Source organism: Urtica dioica, chromosome 1 (assembly GCF_054948205.1).
Source record: "Urtica dioica subsp. dioica isolate 48M chromosome 1, U.dioica_male_clone48M_v1_H2, whole genome shotgun sequence".
NCBI lineage: Eukaryota > Viridiplantae > Streptophyta > Magnoliopsida > Rosales > Urticaceae > Urtica > Urtica dioica.
Window position 1 is genome coordinate 3,944,097 of NC_142756.1, and position 21,590 is coordinate 3,965,686.

At 36.7% G+C, this 21,590-nt stretch overlaps 1 protein-coding gene across 1 annotated transcript; it reads right to left on the reverse strand.

Moving 5' to 3' along the window:
- Positions 1-13,452: 13,452 nt before the first annotated feature.
- On the reverse strand, positions 13,453-21,385 carry ABCB19 (ATP binding cassette subfamily B19). The gene is made up of 11 exons (XM_089607394.1): positions 20,739-21,385; positions 20,576-20,630; positions 20,313-20,488; positions 19,240-19,440; positions 18,878-19,137; positions 18,484-18,800; positions 18,168-18,391; positions 17,253-18,075; positions 16,898-17,139; positions 14,898-15,434; positions 13,453-14,338 (listed from the first exon to the last, which is right to left on the reverse strand). Exons 1-11 carry the CDS (start codon positions 21,003-21,005, stop codon positions 13,667-13,669), a joined length of 3,774 nt encoding a protein of 1,257 aa, XP_089463520.1. The 5' UTR covers positions 21,006-21,385; the 3' UTR covers positions 13,453-13,666.
- Between the last annotated feature and the right edge of the window lie 205 nt (positions 21,386-21,590).

Consider the following 21,590-nt stretch of genomic DNA (forward strand, 5'->3'; position numbering starts at 1 on the left):
ACAGATGAAATGAGAGAGACAACGATGTTGGATATGAAGAAGACAATTGCATCGGAGAAAGCAGTGGACTCCGAATAAGCTGTGCTGAGAGAGAGAGAGAGAGAGAGAGAGAGAGAGCATAGACTTTCTGTGTAATTTGTTTCCAAGTTGGGGTTGGATCTCAAGTGGGCTTCAGAAAAAATGTTTGTTTTTGAGCTAACAGAGTGGGCCTTTGTGTACACGCCTCATTGGCAATTACATGTGACCCTTGGATTCAGATCCTCTCCATCCGCAAACTCTCGTTGCTCTTTGCATCCACTAATAGAATCATGCCACGTCACGGAACTCCCATAACCCTGATTGTAGGGGTCACAAAAGCAGCTACCATGTATTCAACGGTTTGACTTAAACTTCTCCCAAGTCCAACCTTCCAACATGGCTTTTAGTATAGACTATAGAGTGAAAAAATCTAAGATCGTGGATTACTGTACACGTGTCATTTATATAGATCGATGCCTGACATGTTTTATAATTTGGAATGATAAAATTGTAAGGATGGTCAGGAATGGTAAAAAGAAAAAAAAAATTACACATATAGCTGACAAGTCCCCTTTAACGCGTCGCTTCTAAATATATTGGAAGCGATAATAGCTTCTGAAACTTTAAAACTGTTTTTTAGAAGCGATAATTCTCGCTTCTAAAGTATTTCTAGAAGCGATTTCGTGCTTTTAAAAATGACAATTGTCGCTTTGAAAGTCAATTATTTTAGTACTGATAACAGTCCACTAAAATTTATCACTTTTATAAAATTTAATCGCATGTTAAAGAAGAAAATGACTGAAACCTTATATTGATAGGGCGGCGCAAAAAAACTGGTAAAATCGTAAATCGGACCGGACTGTTGACTTTTAGATCGTTGGTCCGGTTTTAAACGGTTTTAAATTTCATCGGTCCGATTTGAACTTTTAAACAGTCCGGTTTAAAAATTTCAAACCGCGGTTTAGACCAGACCGGACCGGTTAGTATTTAAATAAAAAAAATATGCCTAAATCGGTCCGGTCTTCCGGTCTAGAACGGTCCAAAACGGTCTAAAAAAGAACCGGACCGAATATTATGTAAGAAAATATAAATAAAAAATAGGCTAAAATAAAACGGTTTAAAATGGTCCAAAACGGTCCGGTCAAAGACGGTCTAAACGGTATAACACTGCTTAAACCCGACCGGACCGTTTTAACCGGTTTGGTCCGGTCCGTTTTTTTTTCTTATTTGGTCCGGTCCGGTCCGATTTAATTTTTTAAAAACCGTTTAAACCTGTTCGGTTTGATTTTTTTGACCGGTTTTAAACCGGACCGGACCGTGCACACCCCTAATTTATACATTTTCATTACTTCACAAAATTACACAAGCTTTGACTGTTTTACATACACATTAATTATAATTGGCTATTCAATTAAATATGTCACTTGAGTTCAAAATTCACATTGTTCTAGTTCTTACGTTAATTTGTATTTTTTTTTTTTTTTGGTAAAAGTAGAGTTCATTCTGTTTACAGATATATACTTGTAATTTTAAAAGTATATATTTAAATTGTACGTTGTTTTTTTTTTTTTTTTTTTTTCAAAATTGTACGTTGTTTAATAATGCTGCTAGTTAGCATTTCTCTAAGACTATATATATATATATAACCTTTGTAGCACTGTACGTTGATTGGCATGAGTCTAAGACCTAGATCTTGTCTGTAATGTCATCACTTTTCCACTTATCTGACCCTTTTTTTTTTTATCTTTTACATATTCAATTAACTCTATTTTCCTATCTGTATATCTGATAAAAGCCATGCTAAATATCTTCTCTTCTTTCGCTCTAACTAGTCTATGTAGCACACAAAATATTATATATGACCTTCCAAGCTTTCAAGGGCAAAAATGCAAACAGCCTATCTGTTTTTATTTGATATGCTTGGTGCCATTTGTGTTTTTCACTCACTTCACTTGGGACACAACTACGTGAGTTTTATGAGCAACCCCTGGATTGTCAAGCCCTAAGCACATTTGATCACATGCAATTCCCGGGGGACAAACGACATGACACGTGTCGCTCCTTAAGGCATGGTACATATATCATATCATTGGTGGGACCGTTGGAGAGGCTGTTTTCTAGAAAAGAAAAGAAAAGGAATAGATATGAAATTATATTTCGTAGTTTTATCAAGCACCGTCACGTGTAATATAGAGCTTAGACGACCCTTGTGTTCTTTATAGGACCCCTCATCAAGTCTGTTTTCTCAATCCATTCTCCGTTGTTAAGATGTACAGCTCATCATAAACTTTGCTTCCGATAGCTAATACCAAATCTAATGCGAATTGTTGCCGCTTTAATGACCAAATTTAGTTGTTCAGAACAATGTTAATGTCTGGCTTAGCACCAAATAATTATATGGAATTTTTTTTTATGTTTTGATGTTACATATTATGTACGAGTACTAGTTTATACCTGTAATGTTTATCCACCACGAGTTTGAGTTTTAATAACTTGAGTACTAGAACTCATATTTCTAAAGTCTATTATTTGATTTCTTGTGTGGCTCAGAATTGATTTTGTAAATTGTTAAGTAATAGTGCATAATATCTTAAAGTAGTCAAGTACTAAATAATTATCATGATATCTAAACTACGCATTAGATGAGAAGTTTATCGATATTTTAGCTTTTCAGAAAGCTTGTTATTAAATGATAGCTAGTTGCTTATAAGTTCAAAAGCTATTTTCACTACACTACAGTATCTGAAGACTAGTTGGGAAATTAAAATTAGGGTAAAAGGCAAACTAACACACTTAATTACTCTACTTAACTTTAATCTTGATTACTCTCAGAAATTAACAGTATAATTATAGAGAATGGTATAGTTATGCATAATTTAATAATCCAGGATATTAATTTGGCAATTATAAACTTGCCGTATTAGTTTTTTTTAGTTTTATTTTATATATATATATATATATATATATATATATATATATATATTACCCATAAAAATTAATAATTAATATGATGATAATTGTTTGTGATGATACAAATTGAGCAATATTTGCTATACTGGTCCATTTTAACCATGGTAAACGCCGTGGTGGAAAATCTGTTTTTGACTCGTAATAATAAAGAAGGAAACCTTGCTATTTTTGTGGAATTTATTTCAAGCAAGCTGTGAAAGAGAAATTTCATTGGAAATAATCAAATACCGCCCGCAAAAGTCTACATGTGTGATGGTCACGTTTCATTACTATTTATCTCATTTTAGGAAGGAAATTGACTATCGGATCACTTCATACTGATTGCTACACATTTTCTCTCATATAATACATGTTAGTCCATGTGAGGATATAACAAGCCACAAAAAATATCAGACCTAAAAACCCTATCTCCCTTTTCTTATCTGTTTGTTTTCTTCGGGTAAATCATAAATTTAACCATTCCATCTCAGCGTCCCTTTTGCATATATCTGGTTCATAATTAATATTTTTAATCCTTACCCTATTCCAATATGGTATTGCTTCATATTTTGGGGTGCTGCAAGGACTACTATATATATATATATATATATATATATATATATATATATATATATATATATATATATATATATATATATATATATTACATCAACTCTATGCCTCCATATATATAACTACGAAAATACACATCGAGTTTACACCAAATCATAAATATTCAATTGACAACGTAGTTTCTTGTGTGAATCTTCATGAAAATTATGTTGGAAGTTAGGTCGGTTGAGATCCCATGAAATACGATGAAAAAGATAAAGTAATTAGCTAAAGTATCTGCCTTAATCTTGGCTTTTCCCCATGGAAGACGCACGCGGATTTCACTAATTCCACACACCCTTTATGTTGAAGGAAGTGATTACTTTAATAGTTTCTGTAGGAAAAAAAAAAAGAGAAAAGTTGTGTTTGGTAGTTAACTCAAAAAGTTTTTGTTTTATATTTTTTAATTTTTGTAGTTGTACTGAAAAATTATTTTGTAGTTGTTTTCAAAAAGATGTTTGGTACAGTTTTCATTTTTGTTTTTGAAAATTTGAAAAAACTGAAAAAAGTGTTTGGTACAGTTTTCATTTTTGTTTTTGAAAAAATGAAAAGAGAAGATGAGGAGAAGGAGGAGAGAAGAGAAGAAATTCTTTTTTCCAAAAACACATTTTATTTGTTTTCAGTTTTCTTTACTCTTTTACAAAACAACTTCAAAAATTTTTAACTTTCACTTTTTGTTTTCAATTTTTTCAACTCAAAAACTCAAAAACTGTTTTTGAGAGGAATACCAAACATGGCCGTTTCATTGGTGTGTTTCTAACTTTTTATAAATTCCCATTCAAATTGCTATTTGAAAGACGTTATATTAGTCCTTAATAGTCAAACCCTATTTGACTCCCTAATTATTATTATTTTTAATATCATTCCTAGTCTTTATGATGTAGTTGTAATTATTTTAAAACTATGCATGCAAAAGTAGAACGTGCCTTGCTTTTTGAATAATCTACACATATATTAATTCAACCTTGAATGTTTTACAATTTTTCCAAGTCAATTTATTGATCTTTTGGTTGGTTTTCTTTCTTTATGTATACCTACCACGTAGGCCTAAAATCTTAAAAGTTAAATATTTTTTTTAATTAATACCTTAAGTAGCCCTTAATTCTCAGCAACCTGATTTTCCTTTCTCGGTTTAATAGAGATAGTTGGAGACGTTAGTACTTTTGAATCTCCGACAAATACAATTAATGATGTCTAAGCATATGTGCACCTACTTTCTTTCTCGCAAGCTAAATAGTCTTATATGACATTGACACACCTAGCTAATGCGTTGATATAATAATTACACGGTGTGAAACAAAATGAAAACGCTATATATTTTTCACCAACCCCTCGCAATTTCATTTGCTTGTGTAGCTTTTTATTGGCCATACATAATACATAGGACTCAGTGGTAGAGTGTCATGCAACATGAATGACTTGATAATTAACAATAGCATGATATATAAACATTCGGGAAATGACATAATCAATATATATGATTCAACATACTCTAGAAGGAATTCGGGGTCGGGCATTGATAAAAAAAAATATTTCGTATTATGTAAATGTTATAATAATTATCTTGCGGAGACCTATATATATATATTGACTGATAAGAGTGTTGGTGATCATATAAGTGAAATTAAGGGCGTAATGCAAAGAGGAATGTTCTCTTGTGTTGTACGAGAAAGTGTGGAGAGATTTTTCATTCCCTCTCCTCGCTTTCTTTATATTTTCATATTTGGTAGGCCGTGGGTTGATCAAACGGTGATTCAAACCGTGACTGGACGGTCATTTGGTGATAAACACAGCCATATGTGTAGGAGTTATTTTGATAACCATTTTACTTTGAGGAAAAACGATGATTATTTAGAGATTGATTAGTCTTTTATTTGAACACTAGTTTTTTAAAACATTTCGGTTTTACTAGGTGACTTTCTTAATTCATTTGGTCCTCGAGTCTATTCGGTCATATTCTTATATGTACAACAAGAAATATTTTTGAAATTAAAAAAAATGGCAATAATTTTCTATTTTTCTTTTCAACAATTATATTTCAAGTAGGGAATGGTTAGGAATGTGATCTTTCACTTTTGGGAACACACAATCCTGCGCATGCTTTGCCGACTGAGAAAACCATGCATTTGTCAATTTGAACAGCCACGCACCACAAATTTTGCCTCCATTTTAGACTTATTGAAAAAGCCTGCCTAGATTTTTCAAAAAAAAGAAATAATAATAATAGATAAGCCTGCCTAGATAAACAGAACTATAGATTTTCTAAATTTTACTTTTTATTTGTATTTGAATTATTAGGTTTCCTAGCCATATCAATAATCTCCATAAAAGCAACGCCTATCGGTTCGTGAGTCACCTTTGGCTCTAGGTTGCATAGACCGTCTTTGTTCCGTTACTCGTAGAGGGATCGAAAAAAAAGTAAATGTGAGAAGCAAAAATGAAGTGTAAACAGAGTTTGTATTGCTTGAAAATTAGAGTTACACATTCTTTGGCCGTTGGCCTTGTTACATGATTAAAAAAGAGATGAATAGCTTTAAAATGAAAAAGATGCATCGGCGAGCTTCATTGATAATAGTGTCTCATGTGTTCGGCGTTCCACAGGTTCGTGAACACGAGGCCCTCAAGGTTCTCAAGCTCATAGGTACTACTGTGTAAGGCTCTGCGTGCTTGGTACGGTCCTTCCCAGGTGGGACCCAAGATCCACGCCCCTTTCACCTTGGTGTTTTGGAACACCCTTCTTAGGATGAGACTTCCATCTACGAACTTCCGAAGTTTGACCTACAAGTTGTAGTACTTCTCAACCTTCCTTCCTAGGTCGACCGTTATAGTGGGTTAGATTATAGACTTTATAATATATGGCTGCTGAACTTAAGTTTAACAGAGAGAAAAAATCTTCATGCAAACTTGCACCTCGACCGAAGCAAATCTAGAGTTATTTTGACGCCCTACTCGAAAGCTTAAGTCTCGAGCTGGTATTTCCAGTCATTTTTTCCGTCCTTGCGATAAAATACTTTCTTCTCCTTTTACTAATACAAAATATTTCCATGTAACTCTAAATCAACAAAGTTGAGTGTGTGATATATTCTCCGTACGAGTATGTATCGATATAGATACCATGATTTATTCTATATGTTGCAATGCCATATATTTAATTAGAGTTTTAGGTACAAATGTCCGCATTAGTTAATTTTTAGTTAAATTATAGTTCGAGGACCTTCTTAAGGAAGAATGCATTCTTTCTCGGCATACTCCCGAGACTCCAACCACATTCTCCATTTTAGCTAACATGAAGCAAATTATTTTTATAATAATCTATGTTATTTTGGTGATATATTTTGTTGAAAGAAAAGAAGAAGAAAAAATGGCTCGCTATCTTTTTTTGGCTAGAGTCTAGACACAATTAAAAAATAACAATATAATGTCTAGTTTTTTAGCTATTCTTCTAAAGTCCATACAAGTATAAAAATTTGTCAAATCTTAACTATTATAGCTAAAAAGAAAGAGATACTTTTTTATAGTTTGGAACTACACTAACATTACGAATTTTCGATATTAGGGTTTTCAAGTGATGATGCCTTGTGTTTAAATCTTTTGAGACAATTTGCTTACAAAGCGGGCGGTAGTTATATATGGTCGAGTATATATATTCCGCAATAGAGACTTCATATACATCTAAGATTATAAAGACAATTATTTCTCTACTTTCTTCTATATCCTGTGGGAATTATATATTTAACGTTTAGTAAGTGGTTAGCTGAGCATCAATTAGGACCAAAGAAATCCCGAGATTGTGGGCTCTGGGACAAAGATATCTTCGCGATTTTACTTCAAAAAACTGTTCTTTTTAAATTTATAATTATTTGAAAAGGAAATAACTAAGACTAGTTTGATATCAAATTTGATGAGACATATTATTATTAATAAACATTCTTATTCCATTTATATTGATAATGATTTTTTTTAACAGTCGCAAAAATAATATTTACAAAAAAAAGAGTGAACAAAATAAATAATCAAACAAATAAAACACAAGAATAATAGATTTCACCTTCAAGCGTGAGAATATGCTAAATATTAATTAATACTTCTCCATTAGATTCCATACTAGGATCCTATAAATTTTATGTATACATCTTTTTTTAAAAATAGTACAGTCTCATAATTGTTCGTTCTGTAAATAAAACAATATCAAATAAATTTCTCAAAAAAAAAAAACAAATATCAAATAAATTTAAATTGATTTGACTTATTTGATGTTTCCATAAAACGGTCTAAAGATAAGTTTGAATATCTTGACTAGCGTGGAAATATGTCGCGTGATTAAATCTACTCCAAAAATTTGTGGAAGTATTGGCATATGTGGAAGATTTACTTCTGATGCCTTATACAGCTTTCACTATTACAAAATGAGAATTGGCCAACTTAAAATATATGAGAACCCACAATGGATGCAAACTTGCATAACATATATTTTCAGCTTATATGCCTAATTTATGAGATTTACTTCATTGTCGTTCACACTGCTACAAAAACCCGCTTCCACGACGATCTTCAATTTTTATCCGGAAAAGTCTTGACCTGACAATAATTACGACGGTCTTTTTCTGTCATATAAACCTCAAATTTTCATCGTAGAACATATAATGATGTCCTCAAAATTCTATCGCGACGTCAAAAATTGCGTCACGTCAAAAATTGAACAATAATGTGATCTCTTTTTGTCGTGGAAACAGTTACATAATTTGATTTCCGTCACGACGTCAAGTATTCAAGTCCCAGCAACATACTATCTTTCACAACAGTTATTATTCTTTCGTGGAATCACCGTGAAATTTTACGTGAGCTCGTCGCAACGGAATACAATTTCATTGTAACGTATTAACCAACGCAATGGACATCTTTTGTTGTAGAATGTCCATGCGACATGACTCCAGGTCGCGACATAATATTTTTCGCCGTGAGGACAACATTTTTTCCACGATGGAAAATAATCCGTCATGGAATTACCATTCTAATTTACTACAAGTCGTCGCGAAGAAACTATTTATGTCACGACTAAAAACTTTTCACGACGGAAACATAACCGTCGTATATAATTTTGTCACAACATAACTTAGATTCGTCGCTATGTAACTGGTAGGAAATCGGTCTTGGGCCCACATGCCAAATAGCACTCTTACTCTCGTACCGAACGATTAAGGGAAAATTTCATAACTAACCTAAAACATGCGTCATTTTTCATAGTTCTCTCATATTTTGAAAACATTTCACCAGTAACCATTTCTCTTTTTTTTGGACAAAAATACTTTCATGTTTGAAAAATTTAGTCAACAATTATTGAAATAAAATCACCCAATTATTGAAATCTAGTCAACAACTATTGAAATCTTGTTAATTGTTATTGAAAATGGTTATTATGAGAATTATAAGGTTCAACGGCTAATATTGAAAAAAGTTACAAAAAAGGCTACTTTCGACTATTTCCACAACAATTAAGGACCAATATCATTGCACCGCCTAGCCAAGCGCATCAAGTGCTTAACCACAAGAGATTATTCCTAAACTATGATCTCCTCAATACTTTTAGACCAAAATCCAATATGTCAAAATTAATCCAAAAGTATGACTTTCATATATTTGTTGGTACAAAACTACCATCAATGAAATATCATTTTTCTTTTATATTTCGTATGTCTAGTTTATTTACATAATAGTCAATAATGTATCTGATTTATTGACATTCTCAACATTATGATTTTTTTTAAGAAACCTGGAAAATTTGGAAAAAAAAATAATATTCAAGCAAATCAAACGAAAATCGACAACTACACATCCGTAATCAATCTCGTTTCGAGCCTCTCTCCATTTATCGGCGATGATTTGGGTTTATTGGTCATGGCTTTAACTTTAGGGTTTAAACTTTGGTGTTTCTTTGTCATTTTGGGTGGAGAAAAACAGAAAATGAAGAAGAAGAAGAAGAAGAAGAAGAAGAAGAAGAAGAAGAAGAAGAAGAAATCATGACGGAGAAGAAGAGGAATTGACGTAGAGGCGAAGAGAAAGAGGGAGAGATAGAGAAATTTATGCCCATATCAACGTGTTTCATGATTCTACTCCTTCCAACGCCTCGCATATATCTAATAGTTTGGAAAAACAAAATTTATTTTAAGAATTTGGAAATTCGTTTGAATAATTATTGATATTTTGTCTTTTTATTGGCATCGATGTCAATAAATCATCGCACGAATTATTTGAAGATTTATTGACATCAATGTCAATAATTTTTCTGGATGTCAATAAATCTACAAAGAATTTGGTCTATTGGAGATTTATAGACATGCATAAAATTTATTGACAATGATGTCAATAAATCTTCAAAGAATTTTCCATAATCATTTGAAGATTTACTGACATTCATATCAATAAAAAGATAAAATGTTAATAAATCTTCAAACCAATTTTTTTTCTTCAAATTTTCAGATTTTTCAAAAAAAAATTTATCTTCACGTACCAAACGAAAAATGATCTCTAACTTTACTTTTGTGACCATTTAGTAAATAACAAAATTAAATACAAAAGAAAATAAAATAATATTTTATTAATAGTATTTTCGTACCAATACAGAAAGTCATATTTTTAGATTAATTTTGACTTATTGAATTTTGATTTGAACGTATCTAAGAAGATGTCGTAGTTTAAGAATAATCCATAACCAAAATCATCTGATACCTAATAATGGGCCTTCCTTTCTAAAGCCCAAACTATATACGTCAAAATGAAACAAACGCAACTTCATGCAGTAGACATATTTTAATCTGAAAATCAAAACGAGTTATTCCCTTAAAAAAAAACTTATTCCAAAATTCTTTTTCTTATTCTAAAAATATCTCAGTTATTTTTCTTATTGCAAATCATCTTGAAATTAAAGAAATACATATTCATGAAATATTTGAAAACTTGACGAATTAGATAATTACCATCAAAATTGGTGGAATTTTCCATATTTTAGCATTCTAGTTTATTTTTTTCTTTTTAGTATATTAGTTGCTCTTACAAGCTTTTTAATATATTAGTAATTAGTTGATAGCATTGAGTTTCAAACTTCGAATACTATTGAACCACTTTGATTGTTGATGAGAATTCATTAGTCTGGACTATGTTTTAAGATATTCTTAACAATATTTTTTTTTTTTTTTTTATCTTTTATACGGTCCGTAATTTGGAGACAAAAGAGGCTGGATTTTATTCTTCGAACATACGAGTTTTGATGAGGAGCTTCCAACATAAAAAGGGGATTTGAATAGTTGATCATCACCGTAATTTCTCTCCGTTTTCATTCTCAAGTCTTTATATGGAATTTTATTGCTTCGTTATTAATTATGTCTAGCTATGTTTTGGATTTGTTTTTAACTATATTTCGAAGGTTGAATTCCGCCGAGGCCTTCCATTCTCCGAGGGCTCACGAACGAGGCCTTGTGGTTAGGATCGGGTCGGACGATCGTCGTGCGTCATGGATGGGCCACAAATGGGACATGGATGAGCCATGTATGGGCCAAGGATTGATATTGGTTTTTGATTTTTTTGGGCTTCTTTTAGCCAAGTCTCCTTCGAAGTACTTGGGCTTGGGCCTTGGTTTGGAGAGTCGGATTTAACTTTGCATGTTTTTTTTATGGAAAAATGACAATGTTAGTGTTTTTAAAGTGCAACATTTATATAATTGTGTGTCTTTTAAATCCTTTCAAAATTAGAATTTTTTAAATTTTAAATAGTTATTTTGAATTATAAACATTTCTTTTTGCAAACACGATATTTTGTAATTTAATTACGAGATAAAGTAATATGAGTAAAAAAAAAAATAGTAATATGTCAACAATAGATGTCAATTGTTGACATCATGTTGAAAGTAAAATTATATTTGTACAAGTAAGTAACTAATATTTTTGGTCAAATAAAACTTTTGGTAAAATATTGGAAATCGAAAATTTATAGAATGGATTTTAAAACCTAGGAAAAATTAGATAAGTGTAGAGTCAAAAAAGAAAAAAAGATTAGTGTAGAAGTCTCTACTTTTCCTATTCTTACTTTCGCTTTCACATCCACATGATATGTCTTTTTCCTTTTCCTTTTCATTTATGTCCATTAGGAACCTTCCACGTTTAATTTAATAACCAGAACAAAGTGACATTCTTAAAACTGAGATGTGCTAATATTCATGCATGTAAACCATTTAAGTTGAAGTGCAAGATGTAAAGTGATTTGCTTGAAATCAATCACCTTGGCGTTCTGAAAAATTAAAGCTCTTTATTAATTTGATGTAACAATAATAATAATAATAATCTGACAAATTAGTTGGCACAACCTACATAGATATGTATATACTATACATAAAGATAAAGCAGCATGAAAATTAGTCAGCCAGTATAGGATAATTTTTTAATATATATTTATAACCTTTTGCATCGCTTTATGCCTTTATCTCTCTTCTTTTATTTACCACACAGTGTGAGTCAATGCATTGAGCTGTAAAAAGTGAGTAGAGACGATCTCCTTTTTCATGTAGCTCTCTCTCTAGTCTCATCTTCCTCTTGCTTTAGGACAGTCCAAGTACACACAATGTCTACCTATAGCTCTTGGTGAAACAATAAAAGGGAAAAATTATAGGGAAAAAAAAAACTGTATTTCTGACTTTGAAATATATATAGAAAAAGAAGAAGATTTTATCTGGATACTGGCCAGACATTTTCTGAAACCTTCTTATTCACCCCACTAGATGAATCTGCACAAGGAGGGGAAAAAAAAGTGTTCATTATAGTCACAAAATCCACTCGATAGAACTTAGAAGGCGTACATTTTTGGGCCCCATTTTTATTACCAACCCCTTCAGTAACAATGAAGGATGTTCTCCTGGGCCCATTTGTGGGCCCACATTACATCTATAAATAAAAGAAATTAAATAATTAATGAATATATAATTAGAATAAAGAGTGAAAAGATTCACAAGTCACGACTTTCCTCGATTATTTGTTTTAGGGAAAATAACACATATATACAATTTGTTTTAGTAAAATATCGAGTTTAACTTTTAATTTTCAATACTGCCGACTTTTTGTATTAAGTTACTTAAAATGAGAAAATTATACCTTAAAATATATAACAACGTCACAATTTATTGACTTTTCATTGATGTTGACTCTGATATAAGAAACCGAACCAAAATCCAAACAAGTACCTTAACTCCCAAATTTCCAATTTTGAAATAAAAAATAGTCCTAAATCGAAATAGACTAATAAAATTCATATTTCCCAAGATATGGCTTCCTTCCGTGTTCGAATTGCAACTCTAAGCCCTTCATTTCACGCTCGAATCAGTGATTTTGATGACTATCGACTGTCAATTTTTATCCATTTTCTCTGGCTGCGTTTTTCACGATTCAGATATTGTTGTTTATTTTTAAATAAATTACATATAGAGCGCGAATGAATAAGGATAAAATGGCATTTACATATAAATATTAGAGTCAACATCAATGAAAAGTCAACAAAAAGAATATGTGTGGCACTATTATCTATTTTAAGGTATAATATTTTCATTTTAATTAAACAGAAGATACAAACTCTATATTTTTTAAAACCAAAAGTTAAACTCAATATTTCACTAAAACATATGTATCTTTTTTTCTTTATTTTATTTTATTATTGTCTCCTACTTGTTTTGTTAGGGTAGGCCCATTGTATAAAAAAAAAATGATTTGTCGACAAGAAAAATAAAATAAAAGGCAAAAATTGGGAAAGTCACAAAAAAGAAAAAAAAGCATAATTCTTTTTTTTCTTCATTCCAGCGTGGATACACAAATGGTAGGGAATGAGAAAGAACACTTTTTATATTAAAAATTAATATCATGATCATCATCATAATAATGATACACAGCAGTTGTTCTTGTTACTCACTCCAATGTGAAAAATCAGAGCAATAGCAGTAGTAGTAGTAGTGCTCATCAAAACATGCTCTACCCCATCATCACATCACATATCTACAACTCAAAAAAAAAAAAAAACCAAAAAAAATATAAAATATAAGATTATAAGTCACTCAAATGTGGTGGTTTTGCAGCTGAAGGAGTCGGGTGTAGGGCCCGTCGGGGCGGGCGACGAGGTCGGAGTGGGACCCGTGCTCGACGATCCGCCCGTCCTGAACGACGGCGATCGAGTCGACCCCTCTGACGGTGGAGAGGCGGTGAGCCACGACGACGGTGGTCCGTCCCCGCATGAGTCGCTCGAGCGCCTCTTGGAGAACGCACTCGGACTCGGCGTCGAGCGCGCTCGTCGCCTCGTCCAACAGCAATATCGCCGGGTCCTTCAGAACCGCCCGAGCGATCGCGATCCTCTGCTTCTGCCCGCCGGAGAGTTGGACCCCCCGCTCCCCCACCGGAGTCCGGTACCCCTCCGGCAACCCGCTCACGAACCCGTGCACGTTCGCCGACCTCGCCGCCGCCTCGACCTCGGCCTCCGTGGCGTTCTCTTTCCCGTACGCGATGTTCTCGAAGATGCTCGCGGCGAACAGCGCCGGCTCTTGCTGGACCAGCCCGATCCTCCGCCGCAGGGCGCGGAGGTTCAGGCGCCGGATGTCTTTTCCGTCGATCATCACTTTGCCGGAGATCGGGTCGTAGAATCGCTCGATCAGAGCGATCACCGAGCTTTTTCCGCACCCGCTCGCTCCGACCAACGCCTGGCTCTGACCCGCCCGGATCCGGAGGCTCAGATCCTTGCATCACCAATTATAAGGATTAGTTGTTTTTTTTATTTATTATTATTATTAATTCTATGCAACTACAAAAAGAATGCCTTGCAAAATAAGTCATTGTCTTGCATTTTGAATTTCTTCAAAACACTACCTCATTTTGTATATAATAGTGCCATTAATTGAAACTAATACATTTGCAAAACAGTTGAAATTTTATCTAAAATTAGTGAAATAGTTCAATTTAACAAAAATACACTAGTATAATTTTTTTGATGCAGTCAATAAACTTTTGTATAATTTGGACTATTCGGCTAAGAAATAAAACATTGACTAACCTTGCTAGTCACTTAACAGTAACACCCTAGGAAATTCCCAATTGAAACTAATAGATTTGTAAAATAGATAAAATTTCTCTAAAATTAGTGAAATAGTCACATTTAACAAAAATATACTAGTATAATTTTTTTGTTGCCGTCAATAAGTTTTTTTGTATAATTTGGCTAAAAATTACAACTTTGACTAATCTTGTTAGCCACTTAATTTTAAAGGCCTAAATATTTGAAGGATTAAAAGTACGTACCTTGAAGACCATGACGTCGGGGCGGGAGGGGTAGGAGAAATCGACGTGGCGGAGCTCGATCTCTCCGCGGACGGTGTCGACGGGCTCGGCGTCGGGGTCGTCGGGGTCGATCCGGGTGTGGCGGTCGAGGACGGAGAACACGGATCCGACGGCCTCGCCGCCGCGGATGATCTCGGGCGCGAGGCTGACGGTCTCGGCCACGGAGTTGGCGGTGATGACGAGGACGACAAAGACCTTTATGACCTTGGAGAAGCTCGACTCCCCTTTGGCGACGAGGTGGGCCCCGTACCAGAGGATGAGGGCCTCCGAGGCGTAGAGCGCCAGCTGGGACACCCCGAACAGCGCCCCCGACGTGTGGCTCCGCCTCAGGCTCCGGCTCTGCGGGACCCGCAGCTCCGAGGTGAAGAGAGAGAGGATCTTCGCCTGAGCGTTGAACGCCGCCACCGTCCGGATGTTGCTCACGCCTTCTCCGGCGATCATGCTCGTCTTCGCGTGAGCCTTCGCCGTGTCTCCGGCGAAGCCCTTCAGAGACAGTTGCTAAAAAACACACGCGGAGGAAAAAAGAGTCCATTACTTGTGGTCCAAGTCATGAATGATAACGGTTGATTTATTTTTTGGTGGGTGAATGGAATTGATTGAGTATTTACAAATCAGATTGTGGTGGGGTCGGAATCTTCACGTACATGATATTGAGTAAAGACAAACAAGAGACAAAGGACATTGATATAATGTTTCAAAGATAATATTACAACAGTGTTATAGATTTCGTTTTTTTATTTATTTTGGAAGTCATTGGTCAATGGGGTTGAAATTTCACTGTGTATTTAGCATGCGTAAAATTAGATACGCTGCATATACGAGACAAAACGATCACAGTTTTTTTTTTGTTCTTCTTTTTTTTTTCTCTCTGTGCTGATTGAAAAGCCTGATCAAGTTTCTGAGAGAAAACGACAACGTTTCTAATGAAAGTTGACGCAATGTCATATATTCGTCAAGAAAAAAGACAAGTGTCAGACAATAAGTAGAGGAAATGAAATTCTCTTTCTCTCTGTAGTCTAGTTTATATTTGTATAGTTTTTCATGCATATGAATTTTGTGATTTAGGTTCACGAGTTCTTCTGTGTGAGTCTCACATGGGTGTCGTCTTGGAAGAAGAGTAAACAGACCTTTTTTATTTTTGAAAAAAAAGCTCATCTACCAAAATATTTCATATATCAAGAAACTGAATAGTGGAGAAATAAAAATGGAAAAATATACCCAGCAGTAGCCACGGTGTGCGCTTTTGCCCGCTCTCAGGCACAATTTTTTTTTTTTATATTAAAAAATAAAAAAGAAATCTGTGAAAGTGCATTGTCGGTTTCAGTGAAAAAAGAAACACACTTATTGGATATGGAGGAAAAAGAGTGAAGAATTGCAACAAAATATTATTAAGAAATAATGATTCGTGAAGATGAGTACCGAAGAGAAAAGGTTTTATATAAAATATAGGTGATGGGATGGGTGGTGAGTATAGAATCTCTGATATTATTCTATTTCTTTGATGTCATCTAGGAGATAAAAGAAAGGAAGAGACTAATTTATTATGTGCATTCATTCATATATTAAATTAAACTAATTCTTAATGGCAATATTTTTTCCAAGACCTTTATTGCGGTAGAGCTGGAGAGAGCACGTGCATTGAAGAGTAAGAGTGAGAACGTTTGTTGTAGTTTTTTCGGGAGATTTTTGTCGTTTTATGCACAAGATGTGCTAAGAGGTTTAGATTCCAAAGTAAAGAGGCACAGATGCCACATCTGACACACGGATGGAAAATCAATATATACACACTATATATATATATATAATGAAACTGATTTACTGACACAAGTCCATATGGGTCACTTGCTGGACTTGGGTCACTCCATCAAAGCAAAACAATAATGAAGCTCTTTTACGCAAATTATTAAGACTTGTTGTGTTAATAATTATGTTCTTTTTTTTATCTTTTTTTTTTCTGTTACCTGTGCAAAGTTGGCAAGGACGAGAAGTGGGAAAGTTCCCAAGATGAGGAGAGACACTCTCCACTCGACGATGAAAGCGACGATGAATGACGTGAGGAGTGACGTCATGTTCTGAAGTATGACCGAGATCCGCTCCGCGATCGCCGACTTCACATCCGCCGCGTCCGTCGCGAGCCTCGCCGCCACGAGGCTCGAGTTGTGATCTTCCTCGTCGAACCACCCGACTTCGTTCCTCAGTATCGCTAATCAAGAACATAATAAAAAAACCGTAAAATCAAGACCGCTGACCGCTGATGTTTATCAGTTCTCTTTTGAAACTGTTAGTTTCGAATGACTATTTTGTACCGTTTATTACCTGCTAGCATCATTCTTCGGACACGTGTGGTGAGATTCTCGCCCATGATGCTGAAGAAGTAATGTTGGATGAGATAAGCGACGACGGCGTAGAGGCCGGCCCCGATGTAGATGAAGACGTACTCTTTCGTTTTTCTCTCCATCTCGGCCGGGTTCTTGTAGTAAAAGACTTCGATCATGTTGCTCATCACGATGGCGAAAGTGGGGCCGATGAACCCGGAGAGTACGGACCCCACGGCTCCCATGATGGAGTAGGGCCACTCGGGGGCGTTGAGCTTGAGGAGGCGGAAAAAGTAGCCGTCCGGGGCGGGGTTCTTGCGCTCCGACTCGGCGTTCGAGACCATCTCGATCCTCCCGTCGGCCCCGGTGCTGTACGAGTAGCTCAGGTTCCTGAGGCTCCCGGACCGGAGGCTCAGGGACTTGGTCGAGAGCGAGTGGCTGAGCCGCGAGGACCGCGACCGGCGCGTCGAAGGGTTCGACGAGAACTCGCGGGTCCGGACCATCTCTTGGAACCGGATGAGGGACGCGTACGCCGCGCCCTTCGAGATCAGCTCCTCGTGGGTCCCGGTCTCGACCACCTGGCCTTGCTGGAGCACCGCGATGCTGTCCACGTTCCTTATGGTGGAGAGGCGGTGCGCCACGACCACCGTGGTCCTTCCCACCATGAGACGGTCGAGCGCCTCTTGGACGATGCTCTCCGACCCCGCGTCGAGCGCGCTCGTCGCCTCGTCCAATAGGAGGATCTTCGGGTCCTTCAGCATCGCCCGGGCGATCGCGATCCTCTGCTTTTGCCCGCCGGAAAGTTGTACTCCCCGCTCTCCCACCTTTTTCGGTTTTAAACATCATATTTAAAAAAAATTCTTGCTCCTAATCGAAAAAATTGGAGCTATAAAACAAACGGAAGCTGAGAACGAACCTGAGTGCCGTATCCGTTGGGAAGAAGGGTGATGAAACTGTGGGCGTTGGCGGCGGAGGTCGCGGCTTCTACTTCGGCCATTGTCGCGTCGGGTTTTCCGTACAGAATGTTCTCGAGTATCGTGGTCGCGAATAGAGCCGGCTCTTGGTTCACGAGACCGATCTGGTCTCGCAGCCACGTTAGTTGAAGCGTCTTTATGTCAACATTGTCTATCAAAACCTGACCTGTTCGACGGACACACACACACACACACACACGCTTTAAACAGATTATACAAAACAGAGTAGTTTTTTGGTTTTTTTTTTTTTTTTTTTACCTTGGTTTGGGTCGTAGAAGCGTTCGATGAGAGACACGATGGTGCTCTTCCCAGACCCGCTGCCACCGACGACTGCGACGGTTTTCCCGGCCGGGAAAAAGATCGAGAAGCTTCTGAAGATGAACACGTCGGGTCTGGAAGGGTAGCTGAAACTGACCTCCTTGAACTCGATATTCCCGTTCACCTCCGACAGGGTTTTTCCGTCCGTGACGTCCTGAGTTATCGTCGGCTTCTGATTGATGATCTCCATCAGCTTAAAACCCGCGGCTTTTCCTTTGCTAAACGCCCCGAGGTTCGAGAACGACTGCCCTAAGCTCCTACATAAACAACAAAAAACATAAATCAAAACAATGCCAGAGAAGAGAAGAGGAAATTAAAGTATGAAAATCCTTACATTCCTCCGACGATGGCGGAGAAGATGGCGGTGAAGGACTTGCCTCCGTCGGACTGGCCGTTTCTGATGAACACTCCGGCGTACCAGAAAACGAGCGCCCAGGACATGCAAGCTATACCGTACGTACATCCAAGCCCCAAACCTTTTGCCATGCCAGCCTTGTAGCCAAGCTTCAACGTCGTCTGTATCGCGTCCGAGTACGAGTTCAGAGCTTTGCTCTCTCCCACGTAAGAGTACACCGTCCGTACTTGCGCAACCGCCTTTTTTTTCCAAATTAAAAAAAAAAAACAAAAAATCATTAATTATAATTGACACGAGATTAATTATTGGAAGAATGGGAATTAAGGACGTGGAAGACTGACTTGCTCGGCGATGACACCGGCGTTGGCGTAGGACTCGCGGCTCTTGGAGGTGAGTCCGGTGAGAGTGTAGGCATAGAGACCTCCGGCGAAGGCGATTCCGGGGATCACGGCGATGCTGAGGAGAGCGAGCCTCCATGCACACACGAACCCAACCACCAGACCCGCAAGGAACGTTGACAGGTAGTGTATGAAGTTTCCAACCTGATTTATTAAACCCACAGACACACCAGATTAACACGATCACTAAACGACAAAAAAAAAAAAAAAAAAAATTCTGCTAACAACGTACGAACGTTACTTAAGGTAACGTTTAATGAGTCTCTTCTTTCTCGTGACATAAAAGAGACTAGCTTTTTCTGAGTTTGTTACGTAATGATGAAGAAGAAGAGAAGGAGAAGGAAAAAAAAAAAAAAAAAAAACTCGGCTCTGACAGAAAGGAGAAGGGCTTGTAGCGGCGCACGTTAGCGAGTGAGGAGCTAACCTGCGCCTCAGCTTGTTCGAGCTTGTCATCATAAGGTCGAGTCTTTCGGATGGTAGGAACTAGTAACGTATGTTTATAAATGCCTAATTATTTAAAAGAACCAAAAAAAACCACGCATTGAGCGACAAGGTGGGACCCAGTTAGCATGTGCTTGCTAACTTGCGCGGCCGTTCTAATCATGACATCCTTACTTATCTAATGTTTTTAAGTTTTTTTCTTTTCCCATCCTTTTACGGGCACGCCGCAACCTGCCGAATGACATGAATCAAAGTTTTTCTTTCTTTAAGAAAGCATAAAGAAGATAAGATTAGGAGTGTCCGGCTCACGTTATAACAGAGTTGCTAACGTGCGCCGGACGTAGAAGTGAAAAAAAAAAAGAAGTGGGGGCGAGTGAGTAGGCGGTGGGACCCGCATTAATGCACTGACCCAACTACCGTTTGCAGTTGCCCAGATAAGCATTAGATTGATGATCTATCACAACTCGCAGATTTTTTTTTTAATTTTTTTTTATTAATGTAATCTTATAAACTAGAAAAGCGCAACTCGGTGACTAAGCAAAAGCAAAAAAAAAAAAAAAAAAAAAAAAAAAAACCTTCTCGCTAATGGCGTCCTGAACGAGAAGAGTGTCCGTGGAGACACTGAAGACGATATCGCCGGTGCGAGCGTCGGTGTCGTAAAACCCGACGTCCTGTCTCAGCACCGCTTCCAAATACTTCTTCCTCAGCGTTCCCACTTGTCTCTCTCCCGTGTACATCCAACACGCGATTTCTGCAAATCAATCCCTCCAAAAAATAAGTCATGATCAAACTAGCTAAAAACATATATGCGTATTATATTACATGCATATACACACACCTGCGTATGATGATACGCAAACGACGAGGCCGAGGTAGACGAAGTAGAGAGAGTACTGCAAAACAGCGTAGACGACAAGGGCTGTGAGATGAGATCTCAGATCTGCATATACGAGTTGATGGGGTATTTATTGAATGCTTTGTTTGGTTTTTTTTTTTATTACCTTGGAGACTTCGTCGGTCATTTTCTTGAGGTCCATCTGGTTTTTACCGAAGCCGTTGACCATCTCGCCGAACAAGAGGAAGAAGACGGGCATGGAAGAGCCGTGAATCACGGCTCCGACGCTTCCGCAGATCATAAGGAGGTAGTCGTACTTGTCGGCGAATGAGAAGAGCTTGTGAAACGCCAAGCTCTGCTCTTTCTTCTTCTCTGCATCTGGCACTGTGCTCGTCGTTGTCGTTTTCGCCTCCGTTTGTGTCGTCTCGGCCATTTTTGTTATCTCTGTGTGTGTGTGTGTGTGTGTTCGATAATCGATATAAGGTCAGTGAAGTGGGTTTGTTGCCATCAAGGAAGTAATGGGTTTAGTAGGCTCTTTTCTATCCATGGGCATTGAAGAGCATAGATATCTATGCGTGACTGAGTTTATCTGTGTACATAGTCTATACTATAGACAGAGAGAGGTGAAGAGAGAGAAAGAGATACGACTCTATCGTTGTAATCCCTCGTCTCTCTATTCTGTCTCGAAGAACTGTCAATGTCGTTTTTTTTTCTTGGTTGATCAACCCGAGAGAGAGAGAGAGAGAGAGAGAGAATTGGACCAGTGGTCAAAGGAATTGGAGAGAAAATGAGCTTTGGAGACAGACAGGTGTATGTGGCGTTATATAGTGAAGATCTGAGACTATATGTAATGAATACTATTTTGAGAAAGGAAGAAAAAAAACGAAATTATTTTTTTAAAATATTTGGTTATTTTAGTAGGAACTAAAAGGGAAGAATCTGCTATAGATGATTTTATTTTTGTTATCATAAAAACAAAAACAAAAACAAAAAAGTAAATTAAGTAACAAATGCGTTT

Bases quoted from the DNA above. Each gene is read 5' to 3' on its own strand.
- ABCB19 (XM_089607394.1), bottom strand. From the start codon at position 21,005: ATGGCCGAGACGACACAAACGGAGGCGAAAACGACAACGACGAGCACA. The intron at 20,631-20,738 runs GTAATAAAAAAA...GCTGTTTTGCAG, and splicing joins TGACCGACGAAGTCTCCAAG to TACTCTCTCTACTTCGTCTA. The intron at 18,076-18,167 runs GTTCGTTCTCAG...AAACCGAAAAAG, and splicing joins CCAACGGATACGGCACTCAG to GTGGGAGAGCGGGGAGTACA.